At 35.4% G+C, this 24499-nt stretch overlaps 2 protein-coding genes across 3 annotated transcripts in view; one reads left to right on the forward strand and one right to left on the reverse strand.

Annotated features, from left to right (window-relative positions):
- Positions 1–988: 988 nt before the first annotated feature.
- On the forward strand, positions 989–5056 carry LOC127521259 (ATP synthase-coupling factor 6, mitochondrial-like). The gene is made up of 4 exons (XM_051910434.1): positions 989–1081; positions 2663–2836; positions 2916–3043; positions 4958–5056. The coding sequence occupies exons 2-4, from the start codon at positions 2667–2669 to the stop codon at positions 4987–4989; spliced, it is 330 nt and encodes a 109-aa protein (XP_051766394.1). The 5' UTR covers positions 989–1081; positions 2663–2666; the 3' UTR covers positions 4990–5056.
- A 1005-nt stretch (positions 5057–6061) lies between these two features.
- The window catches only part of LOC127521035 (trifunctional purine biosynthetic protein adenosine-3-like), a 28494-nt gene continuing 10056 nt past the window's right edge, over positions 6062–24499 (reverse strand). Inside the window, exons 8-22 of one of the 2 annotated variants that reach the window (XM_051909889.1) lie at positions 21535–21622; positions 20618–20703; positions 19871–20039; positions 18655–18889; positions 18136–18230; positions 14904–15013; positions 14613–14811; positions 12734–12985; positions 12505–12657; positions 10950–11153; positions 10689–10841; positions 10478–10608; positions 8876–9017; positions 6906–7021; positions 6062–6565 (exon numbers count right to left, since the gene is read on the reverse strand). In XM_051909889.1, coding sequence (XP_051765849.1) covers positions 6368–6565; positions 6906–7021; positions 8876–9017; positions 10478–10608; positions 10689–10841; positions 10950–11153; positions 12505–12657; positions 12734–12985; positions 14613–14811; positions 14904–15013; positions 18136–18230; positions 18655–18889; positions 19871–20039; positions 20618–20703; positions 21535–21622 — 2331 coding nt within the window. In that variant the 3' untranslated portion in view covers positions 6062–6367. Of the gene's footprint in view, positions 6566–6905; positions 7022–8875; positions 9018–10477; positions 10609–10687; positions 10842–10949; positions 11224–12504; positions 12658–12733; positions 12986–14612; positions 14812–14903; positions 15014–18135; positions 18231–18654; positions 18890–19870; positions 20040–20617; positions 20704–21534; positions 21623–24499 lie in introns of those variants that run through there. The other variant, XR_007932267.1, reaches the window with a different exon arrangement.

The following is a 24499-nucleotide window of genomic DNA, read 5'->3' on the forward strand; positions in this document are numbered from 1 at the left end:
TATATATATATATATATATATATATATATGTGTGTGTGTGTGTGTGTGTAATATGAAATATAAATACCTCATTCATACATATGTTAATATTATGACATTATTATGTTATATATGTTGCTATAATATATATTATATTATGTTATAATATAATAATATATTTTAATACAATTATTTTATGTATTTTTATATTATAAAAATAAATTGTAATTTTAAATACATTTTTATATTTTATATAATATTATATAAAAATATATTTTTATTTTTTAATAAAAAATACATGTATTACATTTGTTAATAAATATTAATAAACATTTATTAATGTGATAAATATGAATAAAAATGTTAAAAAGTAATATTATAACATAGTATTGTCTAATATGAATATTTAATAGATTATAATCAATAATTAGATAATAATCATTAAGCACCATCAAGATTGGTTTATTTTTTACTACCACTTTGTAGCTACAGTATATTCTTGTAGTGGCACGTAGAAATATCTATTACATTTCTGTTATTAATTGTCATATTGCCATGTTATATCACTGCTTAATAATTTTCACATAATTATTGTACAATATTTACATTCTCCGCACAGAAACTCTTGTCTGTGGTATAAACACATTTATACAGACTGTCTCTGTCTCCCTCTGCTGTCCAAATATCATAATTCCTCATGGATGTTTTTTTTTTTTTTTTTTTTTTACAATTAAACTTATTATTAAAATTAAAATAATTAAAAATATGCCGATCAGACCGTTCAGACATGACGTCATTTTCTGAAAAAAGGACCGTTATTCTGAAATGTGTGTTTGACAACACAGCTCGAATATATTTATACACACACAAAACAAACAAAACCGAAAATTATATATTATATATTTTAAAGTAATATATACTTAGTATGATCATTAACTTATAGTTCACAGAGACCCGATTTCGAGGGGGGACCCGATTTGTCATGACACCGGCAGTAAATGTGGCAAAAGACGCTAGTGACGCCATCGCTCGTCATAGGCGTGCGCGGTGACCCGGAAGTACTCAACGTCTGTGCGTCTGTGCCTCGGGTGTCAAACACAAGGTTAGACGTGATTTTATTCTTTATCGTGTTTGTTTCGCATGAAAATGAGAATATAATTGTTATGAGTGTGTATATAAACTCTTGCATGTGTTTTAAACAGGCAGAGCGGTTATTAAACAGCAGCAGCGCTTCAGTGCGCGAGAGGTCAATGTTATCAAACGAGTCACTGGTGTTAATGAACTATTAAACACTCAGTTCATGAATTAACACGATAGTCAGGCGTTAATTAAACATCATCTCTGCATGTAATCACCATCAAATCACACGGTAGTTCGATTAAAAAGTCAGTGTTAAGATTAAAAGTCAAAATCGCCTGATTATTTCACACAAGTACCTTGTAATATCATGTAAATACCGTGTTTTGTGAAATGAGCACAAATATATGGAAGAGAAAAACAAAATTTACTTTATAATTTACTTTTGTAAATTATAATTGACATAACTCGAAGTTGTCATACTAAGTCAAATTTTTCAAAGTCGACTTTATTACATATACTCTAAAATTTGACTTTTTATGCCTCATTTTGACTTTTATGTCATAATTAAGATTTAACAAAGATGATTTTTTTGTCGAATGTGGCAGAAATGTGTCTCCATACACACAGGTCTCACAAGAGAGATTTTATATATATATATAAATTTAAATTACATTTTGTGTATTTCTAATGATTTTGCCGTAACTGCACTTTTTTGTTAACAAAAGTGTATTTATCATTTGTTTTATTTAGGATATGTGATTTTTTTTTTTTTAATATTCTTACAAATTAAAAGTTCTTTGAAAGGTTGTATTTTTGTTATTATATAATCGGTGGCATAAAATGGTTTTAAAGGGATAGTCCACCCAAAAATGAAAATTATTTTTCTTCTAAGCTTTATAATGGTAGTGAATGGGGGGTGAGATTTTGAACTTCAAAAAAGCGCATCTATCCATCATAAAAATAATCCATGCGGCTCCGGGGGTTAATAATGGCCTTTGGAAGTGAAGTGATGGGTTTTTGTAAGAAAAATATCCATGTTTAAAACTTTTATGATGGATGGATGCACTTTTTTGGGGCTTCAAAATCTCACCCCCCATTCACAACCATTCTAAAGTCTCAGATTGTGTTTGTCTGAAAGAAGAAAGTCGGTAACACTTTAGTATAGGGAACATGTATTCACTATTAACTACAACTTTTCCCTCAATAAACTCCTAATTTACTGCTTATTAATAGTTAGTAAGTTAGTTGTTAAGTTTAGGTATTGGGTAGGATTAAGAATGTAGAATAAGGTCAAGCAGAATAAAGCACTGATATGTGTGTTAATAATTACTAATAAACAGACAATATTCTAGTAATATGCATGCTAATAGGCAACTAATAAAAGACCCTAAAATAAAGTGTTACCAGAAAGTCATATACACCTAGGATGGCTTGAGGGTGAGTAAATCATGGGATAATTTTAATTTTTGGGTGAATTATCCCTTTAAGATGACACTAATATTGTTTATTTATTTGTATAATTATTTCCGGGCCCAACAAAAAGTGGTTCTGATGATGGTGTTTGTGCTTGTCAGTATTTCTCATATGTTTCTCCCTCCTGCAGCATCATGGCTCTTCATCGGCTCTTCCAGCTGTCGTCTCTGTTGGGTTCGGCCGTGCGCGTGACGTTGCGCAGGAACATCGGTCTGTCCGCTGTGCTCTTCAACAAAGCCAAAGACCTGGACCCCGTGCAGAAGCTCTTCCTGGACAAGATTCGCGAGTACAACTCCAAGAGCAAGTGCGTGGATGACGCTGCACTGTAATGATGCGCGCGAGTGTTTCGCAGCGTTTCTCACGTCTCTCTCTCTCTCTCTCAGGGCCGTCGCAGGCGGTGTGGTGGATGCCGGCCCGGCCTATCAGAAGAACCTGTCGGATGAGATGACCAAACTACAGCGTTTGTACGGAGGAGGAGATCTGACCAAATTCCCTGAGTTCAGCTTCCCAGGTGAGCCTGACGAAGATCTGCTCAGATTTTATTCATACAGCTCTTTTCCAAACTAATCAGTGCTGTTCATTACAGACAAGAACAAGCAATTGATGCCGGAATTAAAAATAACAAATTAAATGCATCTAAAAATGAACACGATAACATTAAAAAGCTAAAAAGTGTAACATGGAAAATCAATAATGATAAAAAAAAAACAAGATATGAATTATGAATTTAAGCTGACATTAGTAAGCACTGAGCAATAGTGATGAGAGAAACAAAGCTTTTCAAAACTTTGAATCAATTGAACCAATTGCTTCGCAAAATGATTCACTGTTTTGAATCGCCACACACTGGTGACCCCTGCTGGTCAGAACAGTGTAAATGGACCCATTGACGAATAAGGATTTTAAAAGTATAAAAATAACATAATGGAGATATAATTAATTTTGAAGTTTTATTAAGTGTTAACAATGAGATTATGTGGTTTTTAATCAATTGACACTGCTTTTGTCATTTTTTACAAGATGGACAAAATTTGTCACCCAAAAAGTCATTCAGTTTAACCAAAATTTTGGTTTTACCGAATTACACTTTTGGTTTTACCGAATGACGATATTTTCAAACAATGCTAACAGGCTGATATCTAGCTAGCTAGCAAAAGGACAATCAAATATTTTATATTTATTAGTAAAAGTTTTTAAAATATTACAACATTTTCCATGTTTTATAGCGGTTGTACCGAATGACCTGATGTTTCGGGACATGCGTATGAGCAAGAGAAAACATGAATTTTTCAAATAGTTAAGAGAGAGTGAGTTACTTTGCTTCACGACCATGTGGTCCTTTGCAGGTGTCTGAATGATGTCACATCCTGTCACATGATATTGACCGCATGACTTGATCCAAAATGGTCCCTTTATATTGGTTACTCCGAATGACATCAATGAAATTCATTTTTCCGGACTTTCTTTCTCATAACAAAATCAATGACTTCTACACATAATTTTGATACCATTTTGCACTATGTTGATAAATGATGTTAAAAAATCATGCCAGAATAAAAAATATATACATTTATTACATTTTTAAGATATTTCAATCACAAATTAAATGGCTGTATTGGCCTTTGGATGGTTAAACCGAATGAAACCTTTAAAATCTTTAAAATACCTTTTATATGTAGCAGAATATAATTAAAACCTTTTGGATTCAATAAAAGAGATCTAGTTGTACTACCTTACATACTTTGGATGTCATATCTTTGTTTTTTATTATTATTAAGGCCTTTGGACAAAAAAAATGACCCGTCACATCATTGACCCAAATGTAGCCAAAAACATGCATGAAAACAACTTTTACAAACCATTTGCAAATGTTTTATTGACGGTGTAATGTATTAAATGCAGTTAACAAATCTAGTACCATTAAATATGAAGTGTCTCTATAATATTTTATTAAATTATAAGGTTTTTGTTTGTTTTATGGAGACCAATTAGAGACTTTTAAATACAACTCTTCCTTTTTATTATACAAATGTCATTAAATGTCTACAAATGTGTAAAACTGATCTGAGATCAGGTAAAAATATACTATACATTTGCTTCAAAAAATATTAATTATTAGGTACAATTATTGTTGATTTTGTGTTGCAAAACATGGTAACACTTCATTTTAGTTGTTACAAGTACTTACTGTCGTAACAGTAAATTATTGCTCTTAATCATGAAATAATTAGTTTAAAACCATAATGATTTATAACATTGAGTCAGTGTTTGCAACTAGTTTGATGCGTCTAGTTAAACTGCACCAGGTGATCAGGATGAATGAAATGTTTGAGGAGTTGAAGCTGATCTGCACTGGTGGTTTAGGTTAGTGTGGGTGGTTAAACTAGTTGTTTAATGACACATTTGTTGTTGTTTGTTTCCACAGAACCCAAACTGGAGGAGGTGACGACTAAATGAACAACGTCTGTCCATCGCTGTCTGTGTGCTGAAAATATTTAATAAACAAACTTTGGTTCAAAACTCATTTTGTCTCTCAATCGCTTTCCTGAACATTCATGTTTGTTGAAATTAGAGATGCATGATACTAAATCTCTCCGCCGATTATTCAGAGTGATATCTGCTGATACAGATAGTTTGGGGCTTCTGCCTTTTATACCTTCTTTTAAATTAATAATTTCATAATTATAAATTGTTTTGAAAGAAATGCAAATAAAGACTTACTCTGAAACAAGTTGATGAAACGGAGAGAAACTGGTATCAGTTATAAACAAACACATTAACTTTCTGAATGTTATTAATTCATATAATTACTATTAATATTGAACATCAAACTAGTTTCTTAGTATTTTCTTTACACAAAGCACAGATTCAGTGTATTTTCCTGCCCTCTTTTGATTGACAGGATATATCGGCCCTGACTATCAGCTGTTTTTAAACTATCAGCCGATATGTCTCATTGAAATGAGTTTCAAAAGATTTTGTTCACTAATTTTTGAGGTTCTACAGCATTTTTTACAGGCATCATTCACCCAAAAATGAAAATTGTCTTCATTTACTCATCCGTATGTCGACTTGCTCGTTAAAACGTTGTCAGTAAATGTTAAAATAACCATTAAAATAGTTACTGAATACATAAAAATGATGGCCTGAACAGAAGTATATCCCAATTAAAAACCTTGGAGTTTTAAGATTTATAATTTAGCACTAAAAAAATCAGTTACAAAATAAACAGGATTTGTATTTCTCATGGAGATGTGAATGACAATCTAGCATCTTAATTTACAATAGATAATCGGATGAACTGAATATGAATCACTGAATAATGATGTTTAACTATAGTATAAATAACTAGTCCTATGAAAAATCTCTAGTTCATGAATATTTAATCTTGCCGTATCACAACCATTCATACTTCTGTGGTAAAATTAATAATTATGATCTTCGTTGTACTAAATGATACCATGAGTTAATTTGAGAACGTTTGACTCTGGTGTTCATGGAACAACAAACAAAGCAATAACACACATAATCACGCTCGTCAGTGCAAGTTTAATGCCAAGAGCAAATATCTCGATCTGTTACATGCAGAGAATAAAGTTCATCTTGTACATGACATAATTCTCAGGCACGAGTAAATAATATTCCTCAACAGTGAATCTGACTATTACTGTTCAGAATTTGAACTACAAAGATGAACCTCAGCAGAAGCAGAAGGAATGAGTTTTTATGAACAATCTGGAATGATTGGATGTGGAATGTCAATGGAATTAATGTCTAAATGAAGGACTGAAACATGCGTTCATTAGTGTCATAGACGCCACCGGTCCGTTCGGATCTATCCCTGAACGCTCTGGCTCCACATGACCCGTCCGTCGTCTCTCAGCTTCACGGCGCCGCTGGCCACCAGCTCTAATGCCGCGGGGAAGGCGCGATGCTCCGCCTCCCGGATGCGCTCCGATAGGCTGTCTTCGGTGTCAGTCACCAGGATGGGAACCGCCTCCTGTACGACGATCGCTCCTGCGTCTACTTCCTCCTGTTGAACCAGAGAAACGGTGAGTGAATTTCACAAAACTCCAGGGTTATTATCCTGAACCAAAACTAAAAACAAACATTAAGTTGAAGTATTAAAAGATTAAAAATGTCAAAAAAATTAATAACTTCAACTTTCCTACTTTGTGGAAATACAAGCTGCTGCAGATAATGTGGCGACTGGATGAATCTGCATTAATTCTTGGGATTGCAGGATCCTGAACGGACTGCTATATTTTGCTTCATGATAATTTGTAGTTCCAGTTAATGTGTGTGAGTGAATGCTGGTGTGTTGCTGTGGCATCTCTGATTTCAGTGAGGAAACGTGAATGAAACAAACGTACGGCCACGAAGTGTACGGTGCAGCCGGTGATGCGGACGGCGGCCTGAAGAGCCTGTTTCTGTGCGTTCACTCCTTTAAAGGCCGGCAGCAGCGACGGGTGGATGTTCAGCATCTTCCCTGTGAGACGACACAACGACAAACACACCGTCAGTCCTGTCCTTCCCATCAGACACCACTCAATACGAGATACGACCGTTTTAAAGATGCTAATCAGATTTTATTTGTTCTTTTAAAATGAAAAACTGAAGAAGTTCAGAAATATTCCTGATGTTTTTATAATTAATCATTTTTACCATTTTATTCCTGTTCTCAGCAGTGTTATTTTAATATCAATGAGATACTATTCGTTTGTTTTAATATTTTTAATTTTTATTTTTAATTTTAATTTGAGTAATTTTGTGTTTTTGTAAATCTGTCCAAATAGTTATTTTTATTTCAATATTAGCTTTAGTTATTTTACTACATCTAGTTTTTAAATGAAAATTACTTTTTTCTATTTTATTTGTTAACATTTATTTTATTTCAAGTAATGATCATTTTTAATTTTAATTTTAATAATTTCTTCTTTTTTCAATGTCCAAATATTTTTATTTTTATTTCAATTTTAGTTATATTTTATTTCAGTTAACATTTATTTCATTTTAAGTAATGAAAATTTTTCATTTTCATTTTAGTTTGTGTGTGTGTTTTTTTTTTTTTTTTTTTTAAAATATGTCCAGATAGTTTTTATTATTTTCTTTTATTTCAATTTTAGTCTTAGTTATTTTTATATAATTTCATTTTCATTTTAGTTTTGGTAACTTTGTTGTTTTTTTTAATATGTCCAAATAATTTATATTATTTCTGTTATTTTAGTACATCAAGTTGCTAAATGAAAATGAGTTTATTTTTTATTTTAGTTCATATTTATTTTCTTTCAAGTTCTGAACAGTTTTCTTCATTTTAATTTTAGTTTTAGTAATTTTTTTTTAAAAATATGTCCAAATAATTTTTATTTCAATTTTAGTTTTAGTTATTTTTATACATTACTTTATATACATTTTATTTTTATTTTTAGTATTTTTGTTTTTTTTAAATGTCCAAATAATTTTTTTTTTTTTCAATTTTAGTTTCAGCTATTTTTATACATTTCATTTTATTTTTAGTAATTCTGTTTTTTTTTTGTTTTTTGTTTTTTTAAATATGTCCAAATAGTTTTTATTATTTTTATTTCAATTTAAGTTATTTTTTATATATTTTAAATTTTAGTAAATTTGTTGTTGTTTTTAAAAAAAGTCAATTTTTTGTGTCAATTTTATTTTTAGTTATTTTAGTACATCTGCTATATATATATATATATATATAGTTCATAATGACATCCTGCAGGAAGTGACCTAATTTTGGTGGGAAATCAGCAGCACAATCATCAGTAAGGCTGAATCCCAAATGGCACACTTTTATGCACTTTCGGTCTTGTGGACTAACAATGGCTGCCGCGTGTGTGTGTCCGTTCAGTCCACGAGACCGTAGGGTGTCCCATTCATCATTTTAGGTTTCAGAAGGGTGCTCGCGAGCGCCCACCTTTGCGACCGTTATACGCCCTCGATGCGCACTTCAGCCGAGCCCGCAAGTTTGCGAGCTATGCAGAGGACTTTACCCAGCAGTCAAAGCGGCTCAGACTCAGAGGAAGACCGTGAGGGTTTAGGGTGCCATTTGGGATTCAGCCTAAGTATCAGGATTCTGGGATGTTTTAGTTGGTTTGTGCCACTAAAACATTAAATCCATTAAATCAAATAACAGAAAGCACTGAAGCTTTCACTCTTTGTCTGCTTCAGTCCATTAAGTGTTCATCCTGAAATATCACTAACAATATCAAAGTTATCATGTTTACATTATTAAACCGGCAAAGATTTCACAGTAAAAACACACATGAATCGGCAGAGATTTGGTTTCGAGCCACTGGCGCCCCCTGCTGTTCATGTTCACACTCACCGCTCCACTTCCTGACGAAGGGTCCCGTGAGGATTCGCATGAAACCCGCCAGACAAACCAGCTCCACCCTGAACTCCTCCAGGACTCGGTCTATGGTGCCGTCAAACTCGGCTCTGCTGCCGTACAGCTTATGATCCACGACCTGAACGACAAACAACATCCAGAACATCTGACTGAAGAGAACCGCTGTGCCACCGTCACATCAGCTGTGATCATATCAGAGTCAGCTATGAATACATCTAAACACTGCTCGGATGAAGCTTCTGCGCCACTTCTGCAGTGCAAAACAGACTGTGTCGACTGGGTTCATTTGTATAAAAGCATATTTCTTCCACATAAGAAAAAAAAATGCTTTTTGTAAATCATAATTATGACATAAAAGGTCAAAATTATGACATACTTATAAGTCATAGGATTCAAAGTCAATTATGACAAGTCATAATTATGAGAAAGTAGAAATTGTGACAAAAGTCATAATTATGACACACTAAGTCAATTATGAGATAAAGTGTCAATTATGATGAAAACTCAATTCTAATTCAGATAATTATGACACAAAAAGTCAAAAATACGAGATAAAAATCAATCATGACATACCGTTATAATTATGAGATACAAAGTCAATTATGAAAAAGTCAATTATGAGATAAAAAGTCATAATTGATGGTCATAATTATGACATACCAAGCCAAAGATGAGATAAAAAGTCATAACTGAGATAAAGTCAGAATTATGAAACAAAGTCAATTATGAGAAAAATTCATAATTATGAGATTAAAAAAAGTAGAAATTAAGATACAAGTCATAATTGACAGTCATAATTATGAAGAAGTCATAATAATGACATAAAATGTTATAATCATCATGACACAAGTCATAATTATGATATAAAGAGTCATAATTAACTGACAGTCATAATTAAGAAGAAAAGTTACAATTATGAGATAAAAAGTCATAATTATGAAACAGTCAATGATAAAAAAAAATCATAATTATGAGATGTTCATAAAAAATAATTATGACATAAGACATACTAAGTCAATTATGAGGTAAAAAGTCATAATTATGAGATAAAAAAAGTAAAAATTAAGATATAAGTCATGATATAAGTCATAATTGACAGTCATAATTATGACAAAACGTTATAATCATCATGACACACCAAGTCATAATTATGATATAGAGTTAAAATGATTACTTTCTGTCATAATTGGCTTTTATGTCATAATTAAGACTGATTATTAGTAAAAATTGCCCTCATAAAAGGTATAAATCCCCTGGAAATCAATTTTAGGTGTCAAATATCACCATTAATGAAAAAGTTAATTTCCATCACTGATGTGAACTGAAAATATGAAAAAGTCAGCTGACCAGCACAAAAACACACAGCAAAATACTATACTATAAATACTATAAATAATATATACTATAAATACTAAATACTATAATTATCATTTTTGACAAAATCCTAGAAAATACTGAACTTTAATTTTGTGTCAATATCACACAATATTTAAGATTTCTAAACGTGTGGCTTGATCCTTCATCCATCACGTGTTCATATGAACAATGCGTCTGTACATATATATATTTCAGACAAACCCGCGTCTGAATGCCCGCCATAGACGCTCTCTTCAGCCCCATGACGCCCGGTCTGTTGGAGATGACCACCACGATCTCCGCCGAACTCGAGGGTTTCTTGGCCTGCTCCATCAGGGCCTGCAGGTTTGTTCCTGTCAAACACACATCCGTCTCATTACTGACTCCGCTGGCACATGTGATCAGGGAACGGAGCTCATAAACGCACACGCACCGCTTCCAGAGATCAGAACGGCCACTTTGGTCCTCTTGCGTGTGGCGTGTTCCCCGTGAAGAGCTCCGTTCTCGAGGGCGCTGGTGTCCGGGGAGCGTCCGGGACTCTCTTTTAAACTCTGCTCCAGGTTTCTGATGACCACAGCCTCCGCTCCTGTGAATTCAACACCACGATACATGTTTTTAAGACTTTATCAAAGTAGGACTCCTCCTGTTTAGATTTTGTGTAGAGAATGATGTTTGTGTTGTCAGTGTTTCTGACCGGGGTGTTTGTGAGCGAGCGATCCCACGATCCACGCCTCCTCCTGGGCCCGCAGCAGCCGTACGACCCTCTGAGCGTCCTGTTTGCTGACCACCAGCACGGCGCCCAGACCGCAGTTAAAGGTGCGGCTCATCTCCTCCTCCGACAGGCCACCCTCCCGCTGCAGCCACGAGAACACGGGCGGGATCCTCCAGCGGGACGCGTCTGAAACACGTCATCAATGAGGCCGGACACACTCGAATATTCAAATACTCCCTGAGATTAATGATCAAACCTTTAAAAAATAATTAAACTGAAGTATTACAAATAAAGTATAATCATAAATTAATTAAATAACAAATATATAATAAAAAATAACATTAAATTAATGTCTTATTTAGGACTAATTTTTATAAGCTCAGAATAAGGTCTTTTAATTTAAATTATTTAATTAATTAGACATTATCTTCATTTGAACTTAAACTGCATATTTCAAACACTAAAAAAAAGAAAGAATATTATTATATTAATATGAAATCAGAATAAATTCAGTTGTTTGTTTTTGCATATTTGATTGCAAAAAAATATATTTTTTCATTATTTTTATTTTAATCAAGCTGTGACTAAGCTCCATATATCAATAATTGAGAACAAGAATAAGCTGAGCTTATTTTTAATATGAGATCAGAATAAATTCAGTAAGTGTATTTTTTATTTTGCATATTAAAAATTAAAAAAAATATGTAACATTATTTTATAATTTTTATTGCAAATTTAATTACAAACCATATTAAATTGAATATTAAATTGTAAAAAAAACTGAATTAATTCAATTTTAATAACAAACCGTAACTTATTCTTGCTCTCAGTGATTGATAAAAAAAATTATCTCCATTTTATCATTTGTATTTCGATTTTCAGCTTGATATATGCAGTTTATCATTATAATTGTATGTGAACATAATAAATCCAGTAATCAGTGATATTTTTTAATATTTTGCACATTTGATTGTGCAAAAAAATTTTATTTACTTTTGTGTTATTTTATCATTTTTATTTCAATTTTAATTACAAATTGTAACTTATTCTTGCTCTCAGTGATTGACATATGCAGTTTATCATTATAATAATTTTATAATATAACAATAAATTCAGTCTGTGTATTTTTTTATATTAAATAGTATAAAAACATACCTGAATTTTTATCATCATTTAATCACTTTTATTTCAATTTTAATTACAACTGTAACTTATTCTTGCTCTCTGTGCAGTTTATCAATATAATAATTATATGAGAACAGAATAAATTCAGTAATCAGTGGTTTTTTTTATTTTTGCACATTCAATTGTGCAAAAAAAAAAAAAAAAGTTTTTTTAATTGTTATTTTATCATATTTATTTTGATTTTCAGCTTGATATATGCAGTTTATCATTATAATTATTACAGTCTGTTATTTTTTTATTTTGCACATTCAAACTGATTTAAATTTTTATCTCTATTTTATCATTTTTATTTCAATTTTAATTACTAAATTAATTTAAAACTATAACTTAAACTGGTCCAGACGTCGCTCACCCAGGTCCACTGCCAGTTCTGGCGGGAGAACGCGAGGAATATTCTCCAAAAGCCCGCCGCCGGTGATGTGGGCGTAGGCCTTCACGGCTCCGCTGCGCAGGATTGGCTGAAGCAGGCGGCTGTAGATCTTCGTGGGCGTGAGCAGCACGTCACCTTCAGACCAGAGCGCAGATGTGAGGACTCATAAACGCAGCTCTGCTAACCATGTGAAGCAGTGATGATATCATACCAAGACTCTGTCCGGGCTGTCCGAACGGAGCAGGCGAGCCGTACTGGAGGCCGGTCCGCTCCAGGACCTTGCGCACGAGGCTGAAGCCGTTGCTGTGAATCCCAGAGGAGGCCACACCGATGAGCAGATCTCCCTCTGTGATGTCCTTGAGTCTGGGCAGGACGGCCCCTCGCTCCACGGCCCCGACGCAGAAGCCCGCTAGATCGTACTCACCGGGGCCGTAAACACCCGGCATCTCCGCCGTCTCTCCTCCTGAACACACACACACACACACACACAACATCATTACTGATGTCACTCAGATTAACATAAAACACATCTGAGTGATAAATGGCCTTATCTCCGGTCCAGAAACCTAAAATCACACCCAGAGCAAAATCACAAAGTGAAGACAATTTTTGCACCAAAACAATTAATATACAAACATGCAAAAATCACTTCTCACAGTGGAATTATTCGCAAAAAAAAAAAAAAAAGAGATTTGATAAAATCCCATGTTTAGGACTCATTTTTGTATTTAAGATCAGTATAAAATGTTCTTTTGATTGTTTTAATTCCAATACAAAATTTTTAATTTTCATTTAATTTGACAAAGTGTGACTGTGCATATATCATACATGCAGTTTCGCCCTCTGAATAAACACACAAAACATTATTAATATTTGTCGTATTATCGTAAAAAACTAACTTGTCGTATTATTGTAATAAATTATCATAAAAACATTTTCTGCATTAAACAATTAATATACAGACTATCATTTTTGTTTCCATGTCATTATTCTATTAATTTTGCATTTTTGCATTTCATAGTCTGTCAAATATGAAAGCTTGTTTCCACCACTAAATAAAAAAATAAAAAAGGTAATTGTGACTTTTTATCTCACAATTGTGACTTCTTTTCTCAGAATTTAAACTCGCAATTGCATTATAAATTCAGAATTGCGAGTTATAAAGTCAGAATTGCAAGTTATGAAGTCAGAATTGCGAGTTATAAAGTCAGAATTGCAAGTTATGAAGTCAGAATTGCAAGTTATGAAGTCAGAATTGCGAATTATAAAGTCAGAATTGCGAGTTATAAAGTTAAAATTATGAGTTATAGTCAGAATTGTGAGAAATAAAGTCAGAATTGCGAGTTATAAAGTTAAAATTGCGAGTTATAAAAGTCAGAATTGCATGATATAAAGTTGCAATTACCTTTTAATTTTTATTTTATGGCGGAAACAAGGTTCCATAGTCAAATGCTGAAATTAGTGTGTGAAAGAATTTCCTTATAGAAATCAGTATAAAACTAACTAAAAAAAAAATAAAAAAATAATAATATTAAATTCCATGTTTATTACACTTATTTTTGTTGTTTAGGGTTTATTTTTGTATATAAGATCGAATAAAGTGTTATTTTGACTGTTTTAATTTAATTTGATTGTACAAAAATTGAACATTATTTAAATTTGACAAAGCATGACAAACTGCATATATAATCATTTCTGAATAAACGCACACAAAACAATATTATTATATGAAGCTCAAATTAAGGTCAGTCACTCCGAGAGCAAACCGCCAAAATCATGTGCAAAACTATTTTTGCAAAAAAAAAACAAAAAAAAAAACATATTCTTGACTTAAACATCACATATCCCATTTCACATTTCTAACAAAAAAACATTCAAAAAAACAATATTAATATTTGTCATTCAAATTAATAATAAAAAAACGACACTTGAGTGATCAATGTCCTAGTCTAGAAGCCTGAATCACATCAAAAACAAAGCGATAAAGTGAGCACTTTTTCCTTGCATTTAATTGCACGATTCATTGCTTCTTTTTAAAAATAAGAACTGCGGACAAGCATTTATTGTCATGTTTTGGCGGCGTAACTGACCTAACAGAGCACATCCGGCCATCTGACAAGCGTCTGCGATGCCACCGATGACAGAAGACGCCACTCCCACATCCAGACGTCCGCAGGAGAAGTAGTCGAGGAAGAACAGAGGCTCTGCTCCCTGAGCCAGAACATCATTCACACACATGGCCACCAGATCCTGTCCCAGAGTGCTGTGCACGCCACACGCTTGAGCGATCTATGGCCATCACACACACACACACACACAAACACCACCAACTCATGATGAGGATCCAGCATCACTGAAGCATCTGTGTCAGTTCACTGTACCTTCAGTTTGGTTCCCACTCCGTCTGTTCCCGACACCAGGATTGGGTCGACGAATCCTGCAGCTTTCAAGTCAAAAAGCCCCGCAAACCCACCGAGCTCCGCGTTACACCCTGAACCAGACAGAGAGAAACACATGCTGAAAATGACACTGATCTGATCTCACGCTTTCTGTTGCTCTTGGCATTTCACAGAAAACCACATGTTCTCAGAGCGTTCTCGGTGGTTGAGACCAGTGTTGGGCGTAATGCATTACTAAGCAATTAATTACTGTAATTTAATTGCTTTTCCCTTGAAAAAGTGAAGTAAGGGATTTCTCTTATTTCTTTATGAAGTTCCAAACGTAGGTTCGGGAGGAGCCTAAACATTCAGTCCTGTCAATCATCATTATGCGTGTACTATATAAGCCGCAAACACCGCGCCATTCCATTGACAAATTTTCCCGGCAACCCTCCTCCTCTAATTGTCTCTTCTCTCCTACGTGCAGCTCCGTGGGGGCTATTAACCGTCAAGACTGAATGGGCAGGTGAACTAATGAACTGTCATTTAATTACATGAAATACTGTACAGACTATAGAACAATTCTATATAAAACAATAGTGGATTTTATGTTGAATGTTAAAATGTATGCATTTAACGTAAACTTCTATTAAATATTTTGGCCAGTTCAAGAATAATTCAAGCAATTTTATATTATTTATTTGAAAGAATTAAAAGAGCAGTTTCATGTATATCCTTGTATTGTCGAGGTTGCGAAATTCATTAGTAATAAGTAATGCAATTTTTTTTAGAGAGAGTAGTTAGTACAGTAATCTAATCACATTACAAAGATGTAATTAGTAGCTAGTAATTAATTACTTTTTTAGAGAAACTTACCCAACACTGGTTGACACACACACACACACTCAGACAAACAAACTCACACACGCTCGCACACTCCCTTGCTTGCACTCACTCGCCCACTCGCCGACTGACTGACTGACTGACTGACTGACTCACTGACTGACTGACTGACTGACTCACTGACTGACTGACTCACTGACCGACTGACTCACTGACTGACTGACCGACTCACTGACTGACCGACTGACCGACTGACTCACTGACTGACTGACCGACTCACTGACTGACTGACTCACTGACCGACTGACCGACTGACTCACTGACCGACTGACTCACTGACCGACTGACTCACTGACCGACTGACTCACTGACTGACTCACTGACTGACTCACTGACTGACTGACTAACTGACTGACTGACTGACTGACTCACTGACTGACTGACTGACTGACTGACTGACTCACTGACTGACTGACTGACTGACTGACTCACTGACTGACTGACTGACTGACTCACTGACTGACTGACTGACTGACTGACTGACTGACTCACTGACTCACTGACTGACTGACTGACTGACTCACTGACTGACTGACTCACTGACTGACTGACTCACTGACTGACTGACTCACTGACTGACTGACTGACTCACTGACTGACTGACTCACTGACTGACTGACTGACTCACTGACTGACTGACTGACTCACTGACTGACTCACTGACTGACTGACTGACTCACTGACTGACTGACTCACTGACTGACTCACTGACTGACTGACTCACTGACTGACTGACTGACTGACTGACTCACTGACTGACTGACTCACTGACTCACTGACTGACTGGCTCACTGACTGACTGACTCACTGACTGACTGACTGACTCACTGACTGACTGACTGACTCACTGACTGACTGACTGACTGACTGACTCACTGACTGACTGACTCACTGACTGACTGACTCACTGACTGACTGACTGACTCACTGACTGACTGACTCACTGACTCACTGACTCACTGACTCACTGACTGACTGACTCACTGTCTGACTGACTCACTGACTGACTGACTGACTGACTCACTGACTGACTGACTCACTGACTGACTCACTGACTGACCGACTGACTCACTGACCGACTGACTCACTGACTCACTGACTGACTGACCGACTGACTCACTGACCGACTGACTCACTGACTCACTCACTGACCGACTGACTCACTGACTCACTGACTGACTCACTGACTGACTGACTGACTGACTGACTGACTCACTGACTGACTCACTGACTGACTCACTGACTCACTGACTGACTGACTGACTGACTGACTGACTCACTGACTGACTCACTGACTGACTGACTCACTGACTGACTCACTGACTGACTCACTGACTGACTGACTGACTGACTGACTGACTGACTCACTGACTGACTGACTGACTGACTGACTGACTCACTGACTGACTCACTGACTGACTGACTCACTGACTGACTCACTGACTGACTCACTGACTGACTGACTCACTGACTGACTCACTGACTGACTGACTCACTGACTGACTGACTCACCGTCTCTTAAACACACTCTCAGACACTCAACACTCTCACTCACTCGCCCACTCACTCAATGACTGACTCACTCACTGACTGACTCACACACTCACTCACTGACTGACTGACTCACTCACCATCTCTTAAACACACTCTCACACACACTCTCTCTCTCACTCACACACACGCACGCACGCACGCACGCACTCTCACTCTCACACACTCATTCACTCACACACACTCTCTCACACACTCTCACACACTCTCACGCACACTCTCACGCACTCACGCACGCACTCACGCACTCACGCACACTCACGCACGCACTCACGCACGCACGCACACACACGCACTCTCACACACACGCACTCTCACACACACGCACTCTCACACACACGCACTCTCACACACTCTCACGAACACTCACTCTCACACACACCCACACACACACATTCTCTCTCACGCACTCTCTCACACTCACTCACTCTCACTGAACTTTAATAGTTCAAGTCAGTGATTTAACAAACCCATATAACCGCTAACATCTCTTCTCATACCATAAACAAGTTTATATCTGATTTTGTATGTTTGTAGTTTGAGTGACAAGCTGAAATGATTGTGGGGTAACGACTGCATGTTGATTGATATTATTAAAGGAGTTTCAACTGTGAAGTTTAACCCAGAAACTTCCTGTCAGAAGAGTAAAGTAATAGTACAGGAACATCAATCATCAATGAATGAGAAATTCACTTGCAGTTATAAAAACAGTAATTATGCAGGCTGTGTGAAACCGGTACATCAAGCACCTGAGCGATCGGAGACACGGTTGAGGACGCACCTGGTCGAGATGTCGCCTTGGCCAGAGGCTTGATCAAGTCCACGAGTCTGTTTCCTGCAGCGATGTCCACGCCGCTGTCTTTATACGTCAGTCCTCTGTGGGACAAACGCAACGGTCAGCTGATCGAAATCACCAGATCATACTCTGTGTGAGCGAGTGCTGCTCATCTGCGCAAAACACGCCACCATGATGCAATAATTTTATTCTTAAAACCATTTTTGGTAATTTAAATAAAGCTGAAATAAGATAAAATGCTATGTAGCAGGGTGTTCACGACACACACTGAACTTTAATAGTTACAGTTAGTGATTCAAACAAACGTATAACTCTAAACACAGCTGTAATAGTACTGGAGATGCTTGATAACACAAAAAAAAGAGGCCAAAATACTGTATTTATGACTTTGTTTATTAGAAAAATGTATACAAATCAGACATAACACTGATATTAAATGTGAAGTGTCTATGTCTTACAGGGTTAACAGGTTAGGTTAGTTAGCTGTCAGCTGGCGACACACACCTGGTGCGGGTGAGGTACGTGATGGCGCGGTGGCCGATGTCACGGCGGTACACGGCATCAGTGAAGCTGATCGCTGCTACCCCTTCGTTGGCGCTGCGTAAGGCGCTCTCAAGGGTGGGCCGGACCGCGGTGACCGTCAAGACACGCCCACCACTCGTAATAACCCCGCCCCCATCCTTAAGCGCAGTGCCCGCATGGAACACCTGAATGCCCATCTCTGACACCTGAGACAGACCTGAGGAAAACAGCAAAGGATTCAGCCATTTTACACTGATTTGACATCAAAAAGTCAGTCTATGAATTCATGGTATTCATAAAACAGTAGGAGAAACTTCCGGCAAGATTCCGAAGTGCGCATTCGATGTGCGCTCTACTATCCCATGAGGCCACAGGAGAGGATTTATTAATGTAGGTCACATGACTATGACAACATGGCGGAAGTAGTATGTCCGAATTTCATTCATACTACACAGAACATACTTTTTGAATGGTCACAAAGTACATTTCAAACCAAATAGTAAAACTCGCAAAACTCGCAATAGTATAAACTCGCAATTCTGACTTTTTTCCTCAATTCTGACTTTATAATTCGCAATTGCAACTTTATATCACGCAATTCTGAGAAAAAAGTCGCAATTACCTTTTTTATTTTTTATTCAGTGGCGGAAACAAACTTCCATATAAATGTTGGACCCACAAGCAAGCAAAAATATGTTAAAAAAAAAAAATTATTTAACAATATTTTATGATAATTATTCTTTTTAAAATATATTTATTAAAAATATAATGGATATTTAACATTGCATATATCCGCAAATAAATATTGAGGTTTTTTAAATTATTAATTATATAATTTTTTTTTTCATTCAGTGTTAAATCTTAAAACTCCCCCTCCCCCCCCAAAAAAATATTATAATAATTTAATATATTATTTTTTTAACAATTTTTTAATTATTTAATTTTTAAAATGCATTTTTTAAATAAAATTATTGTTAAAATATTACTAGATTATTAAATATAATAACATTATTAAATATTATTTAATTAATAATTATTATATTATATTATATTATATTATATTATATTATATAAAAGTCTTAAATTCAGTTTAATCAAATTTAAGAGTACAAGTGTGTTTCAGGCTTTTATAATCTGGGACATTCAATTATAATAATTAATGTCACGTAACGTAACGTAGACATAAGAGGTAACGCACCGGTGATGTCCAAACCCTTCTTATACGAGGCGGGATATCCTCCGCTGGCCATGACCACAGTGACGGCCGCGCTGTCCTCTAGCCACTGCACTGGATTCGAGCTCAGGTCCGACTGGAGTGTGTTCTTCAACACCTCATATAAATCAGACTTCAGCAACGGCATCAGGACCTGACAGAGACACAGATACACCTGAACCACCACATTCAACAAAGCACAAAACCACTCAAACTTAAGCTGTTATTCACTGATTATATTCTCTTCCCCTCTGCTGTTAGAGTGACTGAATCACTGAATCATTCTGATTCTTTTGAGCCGTTCGTTACAATGAACCAGTTGACTGGGTTCACAAATTGGACTTTTTTGTGTGGAACAGACTGAAAATATTGAAATGCATCACATGACTTTGTAAAAAGTCATTTGGACTGCTGTTATGATGCTTTATGGTGTGTTTTTTTTGTCATCTTTGTGTATTGAAAAGAGTTGAATGGCATTTAATCAAAATAATTTTGTGTTCCACTAAAATCACAAGGAAAAAATCTGATGATGTCTAGCTAAATCTTTTTAACTGACTTGTTTACCTGTCATTACATCAACGGCCGTGCATTATTTTCTGATCATATTTCATACGTTGAGATTTCGCCTCAAGGATCAACATCAAACTTCCACAGAATTAAGTGATGATCACCTGAGATATAACTTGCCAAAAGCACAAAAACATGCAAAAAATGTGCCATTAATCATCTCACCTGACACTCGGGGTCACCGAAGCGGCAGTTGAACTCGAGGACCTTCGGCCCCTGTTTAGTCAACATCAGTCCCGCGTATAAAACACCTGAGAGAAGAAGACGAGCGAGATGAAAGAATGATCGACTGAAAATAATGAGAACATTCTGTTCTCAAGTTTGAAATCTAATGACATAAATGTGTCTGTTCTTTTCACCTAATGAACGACTTCAGAAGACATGAAATACAGCGCATGACACATATGGACTAGTGTTTGTTCCCTGTTTATGTTCCACAGAAGAAAGTCAATTATACATATTGGGAACTACATGAGGGTGATGAAATGATAAAGAGGGCTATATGAGGGTGATAAAATGATGACATAACGATCATTTTTGGGTTAACTGTCACTTTAAAAATGTTTAACAGTGACGGCAAACATGCTGTATTTGTCCAATCAAAGTTATTAACCCTGTAAAGCCTAACTTATGAAATAATCTAATTTTTTTAATCAGAGCTGCCAATAATATGTCTTAGTAAGATGATATTTAAATGCTTAGTTTTATGATCAAAGCTCTGTAGTATAATGCATTGCAATACAATGACTGAGAGATGAATAAACTTTCCTCAAAAGCCTGATGATCATATTTGACACTCATGATTTCTCTAAAAATTTATCAAGTAAACCTGCTTCAGTCCAGTAAGTGTTCATCTTGAAATATTACTAACAATATCAGAGTTATTCTTGAGTTTACTTGATAAAAATCAGTATAATTTCACAGAACACATACATGTGAAGCACGAGCTGAAGGTGGACGTTTGTACAAATATACTGAAAGGCTTTTACTTGATAAAACAGTCTAAACGATTAATCAGGTGACCTTGTAATGCAGCCTGAGGTTAAGGGTACTAGTTGTACTGGTCTGTTTGTCAAACTCACCCACATACGGCGTTCCCTCGTCTCTCATGCCGTCCACGGTTTTCTGCAGAACAGATCTCTTGATCTCCTGAAGCTCTTCCTCTGACACCTTCACAAACATTCAACAGCTCCATAAGGGGTGCACAATATATCGGCATCAGCAGATAGATGTTCATTTTTAATGTTATCATTATCGGCCTGATAAGAAGATTTGGCCGATATATTAAAGCCGATAAATAATGGATTATTTCCTTCAGCTGAGACACTTCAGATGCACACTGTCCACCATGATGGTTTTGAATTGCTTGAAATATGATTGAAATCACTTCAAAAAGGAAAATACTGTTAAGTGTAACATGTACAGCGCAAGCCAGTCATATAGGCTACATAAAATTATGAGAACATTATAATTGTGTGCTTGGGACATGGCTTTTAATGGTGAGACTTTTGTTTTTGTAATCAGGCTCTCAAAAATTATATAAAAATTTGGATTTATCGGCCAATATATCGGTTATCGGCTTTCAAATATAAAGAATTATCGGCCAAAATTTTCATATCGGTGCATCCCTAATATATATATTAGCGATGCACCAATATATTGGACAATAATTGGTATCGGCTGATAAAAGCAAATATTCAAGGAATATTAATTTAATCTTCAGAATTGAGTTAATGTGTGTTAATATTAATTTGAGTAATGTGTTTGTTTATAATTGATACCAGTTACTCTGAAACAAGTTGATGAAATGGAGAGAATAAAGTTTTTATTTGCATTTCTTTCAAAATATTATAATTAAAAATATAATGATTAATTATTAATTATAATTATCATTAATTTAACAGAAGGTATAAAAGGCAGAACCCCCAAACTATTGGTATCATTATCGGCAGATACAGTGCTCAGCGTAAATGAGTACACCCCCTTTGAAAAGTAACATTTTGAACAATATCTCAATGAACACAAAAACAATTTCCAAAATGTTGACAAAGACTAAGTTTAACATAACATCAGTTTAACTTATAACATGAAAGTAAGGTTAATAATATAACTTAGAGAGCAAAATTTTCAGTTTTACTCAAATTAGGGTGATGCAAAAATGAGTACACCCCACTGAAAGTCTCTGGAGCAAAGCTAAATTTTAGACTACAAATGTCTAATTTAACAAGAATTCAAGCACAGGTGAGTCTAATTCTTCATTACACCGGTGTCCAGCAGACAGCTGACTATAAAAGGGTGTTTAAACCCCTTCCCATTTCATGCTGTCAGCAATGGCACCTCATGGAAGAGAAATGTCACAAGACCTGAGAAAGAAAATCATTTCTTTACACCAGAAAGGTGAAGGCTACAAGAAGATCAGCAAAGCTTTATTTATCAGTCAGAATACTGTAGCAAAAGTGGTACAAACATTTAAAAAAGATGGAACTGCAACCATCTCACAGAGACGTCCAGGTCATCCACGGAAGTTAACACCTCGACAGGAGCGTCTTCTGATGAGAAGGGTTGAAGAAAATCGGCATGCAAGTTCACTGCAGTTATCTAAAGAAGTAGAAAGTCAAACTGGGGTGACTATTTCCCGTGACGCAATACGCCGTACACTGCAGAGGAATGGCATGCATGGGTGCGGTCCACGAAAGAAGCCTCTCCTAAAGCCCAGGCACAAAAAAAAGCCTGCCTAGAGTTTGCCAGGACCCATGCTGACAAAGATGAAGACTACTGGGACTCTATACTCTGGAGTGATGAGACCAAGATAAATGTTTTTGGAACTGATGGCTTCAAAACTGTATGGCGTCGCAAAGGAGGAATACAAAGAAAAATGCATGGTGCCTACAGTGACACATGGTGGTGTCAGTGTCCTCATGTGTGGCTGCATGAGTGCTGCTGGTGTCAGGGAGCTGTGTTTCATTGATGGCATCATGAATTCACAGATGTACTGCTCTGTACTGAAAGAGAAGATGCTACCATCACTCCGTGCCCTTGGTCGTCATGCACTTTTCCAACATGACAATGATCCTAAACACACATTTAAGGCCAGTGTTGGATTTCTGAAGAAGAACAGGGTGAAAGTGATTCAGTGGCTCCTGATCTGAACCCAATCGAACACCTATGGGGAATTCTGAAGAGACAAGTTGAGCATCACTCTCCATCCAGCATCCAGTCTCTAAAAGAGCTCATTCTTGAAGAATGGAAAAAGATAGATGTTGCAAAATGTCGCCAACTTGTTCATTCCATGCCTAGAAGACTTGGTGCTGTCATTAAAAATCATGGAGGCCATACAAAGTACTAGATGTAGTAGTTTTTGTTGTGGGGAGTACTCATTTTTGCAACACCCTAATTTGAGTAAAACTGAAAAATGTTGTTCTCTAAGTTATATTAATAAACCTTACTTTCATGTTAATCAGTTAAACAGATGTTATATTAAACTTAGTTTTGTCAACATTTTGGAAATTGTTGGAAATTCATTGAGATATTGTTTAAAATGTTACTTTTCAAAGGGGGTGTACTCATTTATGCTGAGCACTGTAACACTCTAAATATATATATATGTGTGTGTGTGTGTGTATATAATATAAATATACATGCATACATATATGTGTATATATATATATATATATATATATATATATATATATACACACATACATACATACATATATATATATATATATATATATATATATATATATAATGTATGTATGTATATGTATGTATGTGTGTATATATACACACATACATACATACATTATATATATAATGTATGTATGTATGTATGTATATGTATGGATGTGTATATATATATATATATATATATATATATATATATACACACACACACACACACACATATATGTGTGTGTGTGTGTGTGTGTGTGTGTGTGTGTGTGTATATATATATATATATATATATATATATACACACATATATATGTATGCATGTATATTTATATATATATATATATATATATATATATATATATATATATATAT

Source organism: Ctenopharyngodon idella, chromosome 1 (genome assembly GCF_019924925.1).
Source record: "Ctenopharyngodon idella isolate HZGC_01 chromosome 1, HZGC01, whole genome shotgun sequence".
NCBI lineage: Eukaryota > Metazoa > Chordata > Actinopteri > Cypriniformes > Xenocyprididae > Ctenopharyngodon > Ctenopharyngodon idella.

Excerpts from the sequence above, each read along its gene's own strand:
- LOC127521259 (XM_051910434.1), top strand. The coding sequence starts at position 2,667 with ATGGCTCTTCATCGGCTCTTCCAGCTGTCGTCTCTGTTGGGTTCGGCC. Across the intron at positions 2,837-2,915 it reads GAGTACAACTCCAAGAGCAA|GGCCGTCGCAGGCGGTGTGG; the intron begins GTGCGTGGATGA and ends TCTCTCTCTCAG. Across the intron at positions 3,044-4,957 it reads CCCTGAGTTCAGCTTCCCAG|AACCCAAACTGGAGGAGGTG; the intron begins GTGAGCCTGACG and ends TTGTTTCCACAG.